Source organism: Pinus tabuliformis, chromosome 8, assembly GCF_031772625.1.
Source record: "Pinus tabuliformis cultivar Carrire ecotype Pingquan chromosome 8, CPIR1, whole genome shotgun sequence".
NCBI lineage: Eukaryota > Viridiplantae > Streptophyta > Pinopsida > Pinales > Pinaceae > Pinus > Pinus tabuliformis.
In genome coordinates this window covers 694873826-694881088 of record NC_142294.1, presented here as the reverse complement: position 1 = coordinate 694881088, position 7263 = coordinate 694873826, and the positions used below count along the sequence as shown (strand labels likewise).

At 36.6% G+C, this 7263-nt stretch overlaps 1 protein-coding gene across 3 annotated transcripts; it reads left to right on the top strand.

The window, feature by feature from the left end:
• The first annotated feature begins 235 nt into the window (after positions 1 to 235).
• Positions 236 to 6560, top strand: LOC149237511 (MLO protein homolog 1-like). Of its 3 annotated transcripts, none has more exons than XM_089372666.1 (15): positions 236 to 358; positions 1536 to 1593; positions 1985 to 2247; positions 2436 to 2552; positions 2693 to 2753; positions 3043 to 3131; positions 3242 to 3316; positions 3439 to 3527; positions 3685 to 3734; positions 3870 to 3910; positions 4078 to 4251; positions 4358 to 4393; positions 4741 to 4808; positions 5098 to 5158; positions 5780 to 6560. In XM_089372666.1, exons 3-15 carry the CDS (start codon positions 1990 to 1992, stop codon positions 6218 to 6220), a joined length of 1560 nt encoding a protein of 519 aa, XP_089228792.1. In that variant the 5' UTR covers positions 236 to 358; positions 1536 to 1593; positions 1985 to 1989; the 3' UTR covers positions 6221 to 6560. The 3 variants fall into 3 exon arrangements, with proteins under 3 accessions (XP_089228792.1, XP_089228791.1, XP_089228794.1); XM_089372665.1 differs by lacking the exon at positions 236 to 358 and adding an exon at positions 433 to 1260; XM_089372668.1 differs by lacking the exons at positions 236 to 358; positions 4741 to 4808 and adding an exon at positions 435 to 1260 and having other exon boundaries at positions 5780 to 5914.
• Positions 6561 to 7263: the final 703 nt, after the last annotated feature.

The following is a 7263-nucleotide window of genomic DNA, read 5'->3' as shown; positions in this document are numbered from 1 at the left end:
CCAATTTGATTAAACCTAGGACATCATAAATCAATGTAACAACATGAAGGCAAACTATTAAAGATATTTGTCAATGTTCATAAAGTATGAGTAATCATCACTGTACAAGATAATTTACCTCTTAAAATGTTTCAATGCAACTATCTACACAATGCTCAACTTTCACATTATCCTTCCGGGTTTTCTATGTTTAATTTGGCAGTTGAAATTATAAAGCCTTACTTTCTAGTTGAAATAATTTGAGATTGCTTGTTCATTAGAATTCTCACAATGACCTCAAAGATGTGTGCAAAAGTTGAGGCTTAGTTTGATTGAACATTATCCTCCTGCAAGCTATTCTACACCCTGTGATTGATAGGTAAACCATTTATTGTTTTAATAAATTTCTTCTGAGCCTGATACCAGAAAGTCGGGTGTTTAATGTTGGACACTAAATGTGATAAATTGTATATAGAACTTCTGGAATAGCAGTTGTCAATATTAATCTGTATGATCTATTTGAATTTGAGTATCTTGTAGCTTTGGTTTCAAGGTGTCGTTGTTGCGTATAAATGGCAAATACTGAACAATAAGATCTAATGGAGTTCCAAGCCCGTCAAAGTCCAATTCTGCTAGCTGACGAGGATAGTGAGATTGAATGGACTGCAGTTTTCCAAACCTAATTTACCTAAATGATAATCAAGCCAGAGAGTGCAGATGAGTGAAAACGAAACAATTATTTGTAACCACACGGTGCAGATGAGTCGACCTGGCATGGCCTTTTCCCATATTTGCATTGACTTGGATCACAGCGACAACATTATATAGAGGTTAGCTGGGGATCCTGCTCCGATAGTGCCTGTGCTTCAATTCAAGATCTAGAAATTGGGGAGAAGATATTGCTGTTTGCCATTATTAAATTCAGTGGGATTTGATTAATTGGTGATTGCCGGGTTGTGAATGATGAGATTCAAGGTTTAAATAGAATAAAATATTGAATAATGTTCAAATTCAATAGAATTTGATTAAGTAACTTTGGCTGGCTCGCTCTGTTATAGAGTGTTATGTAAACTATGAAATTCAAGATCAAAATGGAATAAAATACTGAAAATTTCAAAGGGAAACAGTTATCAATCCTGTGAAAAGAAGAATATGGCAGGAGGGGGCAGCAGTAGTGATCGTTCTTTAGCCGAAACTCCTACATGGGCAGTAGCAGTTGTTTGCTTGGGATTTGTAGTCATCTCCTTATTGCTTGAACAGGGTATTCATCATGTTAGCAACGTAAGGTTTTGTTTCAGTCTCAGCAGTAGACTGTTTATTTAATTTAATGCATCTTACTTCGGCTCTGCACTCATTTTGTTTTGGCTAGTGAGGATTTCCTAAAATTTGGGCTTTGTATTCAGCAACAAACCACACTGGTAGAGCCTAATTTTAATGTGCTCATATATGATTAGTGATTAGAAGTAAGAGCTGATCATTTTTTTTTAGGAACACAAGTTTTGAATACAATATGCATTCTGTACTGATAAAGTCTCCTTCTGTCACTATATTGACAGTGGTTAAAGAGGAAAAAGAAGAACGCCCTGTATGAAGCACTTGAAAAACTGAAAGCAGGTAACAGATGTTTCAAACCACTAACATTCCCCATGTGATTGATGCAGATATGCTTGTTGCAGTCTATCTTGCATGAGATTTCTTGCTAATCATCTTGTATGAGAAAATATATCTGAAAATGGTTTGCTCTAAGGAGTTCTGATGTTTTACCAGAAATCCTGTTTCCTGGGTAGAGCTTCCTGATGAATTATCATGAGCTGGTCACATGGGCTGACAATATGTCTGAAATGATCTGTTTTGATTGTATTGGTAGATTTTTTTGACATTTTGTAGTTGGATTTCAAACTAATATTTCATGCAAACAGATTTATCTCTTTTAGCTTAGAATTTGTGAATGAGATTTCTGGTGCTCTGAGAAAATATTTCTGAAATTTGTCATTTTGGGCTGCAGAATTGATGCTTCTTGGTTTCATCTCACTTCTACTGACAGTTGGAGCGAAGCCCATTTCTATGATTTGTATATCCAAAAAAGTAGGTGATACTATGCTTCCGTGTAAGACAAATGATACTGCTGTTGAAAGCATGAAAGTAGATAATGGGGAGGAGCACGGCCGAAAACGTTTATGGGAATCCATGTCCTCTGAACAGAAGATCCCATGGAGGCGTGTCTTAGCTGGTGCTGGTGAGGATAGCAACTATTGTAGCTCCGCACATGTATATACCACACCCTACTCTTAGTCTTACTGCATATGGCATAACTATCCAGGCCCTGTGATTCTCTGAGTGATTTTTTTCATACAATTAGGGTTACTTAGACCATTTTGAAATAGGATTTCAATACAAATTTCAAATGTTTATCCTAAGTTGGACTTATTTGATAATTTGTCATTCTTTGTTTGAAGGGTAACTATCCTCTTGTCTCCCCGACTGGCATGAACCAGCTCCACATCTTCATCTTTTTGTTGGCAGTTCTCCATGTGTTATATAGTGTCTTAATTGTCGCCCTAGCAAGAGCAAAAGTAAGTGGAAGGGGAGACAAATTGTTTTCTCCATATATATTATTCAGTTTAATTTCTGCAGTAGATCTTATTGTTTTGATATCTGCATGCTTTTAAATCCTCTGTTAACAATGAGATCTGTAAATCCTATTGATGCCTAGATGAAGCGCTGGAAAGCATGGGAACAGGAGACACAAACATTGGAGTATGAGTTTTCACATGGTGAGTTCTTTTGGTTCTTCTAACTGGGTTTGTCTAGAAGAGTATTTATTCCAGCATCTGGATACTTTCAGGTTGAAAACTTAAAAGAAATAACCCAAGCCAGTTTGGCAACTGTGCAAATTCTAATTGGGATATACTGTGTTATAGGCTGATTGGGTAAAGTTCTCGATTTCAAAACTAAAATATTTAGAGGGCACAACATGAAACTTGGGCGATTGGATAAGCTTTTGAGGGTGTGAAAAATACCGTATGGGTTTTGAGGGATTTGTTTCCTTTTTGGTCCAAACAGATCCTGCAAGATTCAGATTAACCCATGAAACTTCATTTGTAAAGCGCCATATGAGTTTCTGGAGCCGAACACTGATTCTTAAATGGATTGTAAGTTATTCACAATTCCAAATCTTCAAGGGATATATCTTTGTTTCCTATTTGCATTAATTGAGAAATATCCATATCTGATTTAACATTAGCTTTCCTTAGATTTGCAGGTATGCTTCTTTCGTCAATTCTGTCAGTCTGTAACTAAAATTGATTACGTGACCTTGCGCCATGGCTTCATCGTTGTAAGTTTTGATCACTTTAAATCGTCTTTTCCTTCTCATCTTGTTTATTTCAAACCCAACTTCATTCATGTAAGGCATCTGATTTGTTCTAAAGTATTAATTACTTCAAAATGTACGTACAGGCTCACTTGGCTCCAAATAGCAAGTTTGATTTTCAGAAATATATCAAGAGATCTTTGGATGATGACTTCAAGAGCGTAGTTGGAATCAGGTTAGTAATGTTTTCTATGTTCACAACAGCTTTGGTCTCAGAAAGAATTATGTATACAGTGTTTCCCTTGTCTGACCTTGGTTTGTCATCCCCTGTTTTTTCCGAAAACCTGTTCTTGACTTTTAACTAACACACACCCTTGATGCATTATCTGCAGTCCTCCTTTGTGGGCTTTTGCTATAATTTTTTTGCTTCTTAATGTGAATGGTAAAGCTTCAGTACTCTACCCTGCGTCCAAAGTCTTCATTCTAGATGTCCACAATTGTTTAAACTAACTCTCCTTCTGATTGGATGTATGTTTAAACTAACTCTCATTCTGATTGGATGTATTCCTCTGAGCAGGGTGGTATACATTTTTCTGGATCTCGTTTATTCCCTTAATTGTAAGTGCATAAACATTTTTCTGGATCTCGTTTATTCTCTTAATGTAAGTGCATAAAAATATTACTCATAGGACAGGGTACATTGATCATGTGAACCAATGGTCTTGGACGTTTTTATGATTGAATTTTTCAAAACTTATTTCCATTTGATCTTCCAAAATGTGCAGATAATTTTGTTGATTGGAACAAAGCTACAAGTTATAATAACAGAGATGGCTTTAGAAATTCAAGATAGGCTTTATGTACTGAAAGGAACTCCGGTAGTGCAGCCAACGAATGAACTATTTTGGTTTGGTCGCCCTCAACTTGTCCTTTTATTGATCCATTTCACTCTCTTCCAGGTATCAAATGATGTGCATGCTAAATTCTCATTGACAAACTATATTTCTGAATTCTCTGAATATTCATGGGAATAGCAATGGATTGATTGTTACTTCTGTTCTGCAGAATGCTTTCCAGCTTGCATTCTTTTTTTGGATATGGGTAAGCAATATGTTCATTCAGTAAAGAATAAATTCTTGTGTGTAGAGTCATTGGGTTTATTATGCTAATGATAGTAACATTTTGCAGTCTTGCATTTGTTGGGATGCAGTTTAGTGGTTGAAACTTGAGACACGGCATCACCATGTTAATGAACCAGAGTCAAATTTAGAAATCAAAGCCTTGAATTATAAGTTGGCTGAATTTGATGAAATTTATATGCACTATTAATTCAATACTTAAAAAAATATAGTCTCAAGAACCCTAAATCAATTTCAGTTTATACAGCATTAGAATTTCATTTCTACTACATCTCTGCATCTTATTTAGATTTGACTTTATGCTTGCAGTACGAATTTGGCCTGAGATCTTGTTTTCATGACAATTTTGTTTTAATCATAATCAGAATCATCATTGGGTAAGTATGTGATCACTTTTTGAGTTTCCCCATAAAGTTTTCGAGGAAAAAGAAAGTATGTTGAGCATTCAAACCCGTAGACTATTATACATATTTTGTTTACAAAATCTTTATCTTGCCTTAAACATGAAGAGAGCACATTCTAAGCAAGCAAGTAATCGTTTTAATTAGGTTATTGCTGCTTTGGATTAGTACTAGCAGACTGCAATGCTGTCTATGGAGAACACTGATAGTAACCATTTTTTGCATCTGATGAGGACTCCATTGGGCTGCTTGTGTCTGTGATTAGGGTTGCTGTGCAGTTTCTATGTAGCTACATCACACTTCCACTTTATGCACTTGTGACACAGGTGAGTCTTTTCATGTTCATCGAAGATACCATCAAATTCGGGTTGTTGAGAGGATCAACTGAAATTCAGACTCCAGAACAGGCTGAATAATATGAATATAAATTGGGAGAATTGCATTGGTCAAGTCTTCACTACCAGTCGATTTATCTTGTTTACTTTGTACAGAGGATAGATGCAGCCAAGCTGTACAGTGCGTGATGCTTAAATAACTTAGTAGTATTTATAAAATAAGAGATAAGTTGTCACTTGAGAATTAGTTGAACTCACAGCAGACAAATTTATTAGGGAAAAATAAGAACTAGGAAGTTTCAATTTTTTTTTTTTGGCAGAACAGATTATTCACTCTGTTGTGGGCTTCAGGCAAACCTAAAAAAAATTGGTTAGAAAAACAGGACCACTCTAGAACTTTCTTTTGTTTGTTCAATAAATTTATGTTAGTAGTCTCACCCATGTCAAAAGAAAACAAGAGAAAAAGACACAATGACTGTGTTGAAAGATTGGCAGAATTTGTCTTTAGGCGAATTGATTTTGTGATAGTGAGCTTCAGGACTGTTCAAATAATCCTGCTGTGATTAAACCTTAGGGTAGTGCTCTCAAAACTGATGAGATGTTCCTGTGCAGATGGGTTCTCACATGAAGAAGGCTATATTCGAAGAACAGACAGCCGTTGCCTTACAGAAATGGCATAAAACTGCTAAGAAAAAAATGAAACGACATAGAAAGCCAGAGCATTCTTCTTCTGGAATCGCAAGCAGCTCAGTGTTGTCTTCTGGGTTTCAAAGTGGGGAAACAACTCCAATCCATGGATCTTCTCCATTGCACTTGCTCCGCAGATACAAAACAATGGGAGACGTTAATACTTCAGAGATATCTGAGAGCTATTATCACTCAGAATATGAAGCATCGGATCTGGAAATGGACACATCTCCAAGTTATTCTCCCCAACGTGCTGAATCTATTTTGATTATCGAGGCACAGGGGGACACACAGGTTACAAGTCAATATCCCATGTCAACGAATGCAGACACACAGAGTGAAGAGTTTTCTTTTGCCAAGTTATAATGTGAGATCCACATCAGACCAAACCTCCTTCAAAGCAGCCTTGTAGCCATGTTTGAATTCACATTTGAAACTTGTAATAACCGAGGTAATGTTTATTTCGATTTAATCAGCTGTGAGAAGTGGCCCCACGACAAACAGGAAATCAAAAGGGATCTAAACATCCACATATATTACTCTTCATTGAGCTTCAAAATGGACAAACTGCAATCAACTATTGCAATATTTTCACAAAAGGATCAGATAGAATTCATGGTGTTAGAGAATCTAGGGCAAACTAGTGTTGTGATGATTTTCCGTGACTTGATAACAATTTGTGAAGTCTTTGAATTTTCTCTAGTTAGCTTATATTTCTTCTTCTTCTTATTAGTGCATATGTGTGTGCTTCATCAAACTGCTACCAAAACAAAATAACAAGAACACAAAATTTGGCTCTCTGCCAGGAACAAACGCTCTCCACTCTTGAGATGAAAACCCTTTGTAAGATTTCTCTTATTGAAGCTTCTTATTTGAACAGCTGCCAAATCCTAAACCCTTGACTAGGATATCCTCCAAGCATCAGTCGAATCCTTCCTCTTTCTGCACTGTTACTTCCAGCACATCTTCCGGCACTTCTTTCGGCACTTTGTCTTCTAGGTTAGGAAACCCTAGGATATTAGGGCTTCTTTACTTCGTTATAGATAGTGCCTTCTTCCTTCGATTTGGATACCTTGTAGACTTAGATGCACATCCAAATGAGACCTTTAAGCGTGCTGCACTCAACTGTGGTCAAATCTGCATAAGTGGAGTTTTGAAAACTTCGCACATGTGGACATAAACCCTAGGAACAATCCTCTTGACCTCGTTGTCTTTTCCTTATTTCTTTGTTGGAGAGAGAGGCCTTGTAGACCTATTTACTAGCACAAACCATGAAGAATATGTCATTGCAGTTTCACTATTGATCTGGTCGTAGACTGTCCTTATTCCTTCGCAAGTGTGATTGTTTTTTTCCCCAGAAAACACCTTGCACCTTCGTTATCCTTCGTCCTTTCTTCGCTGACCTTGTA

Bases quoted from the DNA above. Each gene is read 5' to 3' on its own strand.
- LOC149237511 (XM_089372665.1), top strand. From the start codon at position 1,132: ATGGCAGGAGGGGGCAGCAGTAGTGATCGTTCTTTAGCCGAAACTCCT. The intron at 2,553-2,692 runs GTAAGTGGAAGG...ATTGATGCCTAG, and splicing joins TCGCCCTAGCAAGAGCAAAA to ATGAAGCGCTGGAAAGCATG. The intron at 3,735-3,869 runs GTAAAGCTTCAG...TCCTCTGAGCAG, and splicing joins TTTGCTTCTTAATGTGAATG to GGTGGTATACATTTTTCTGG.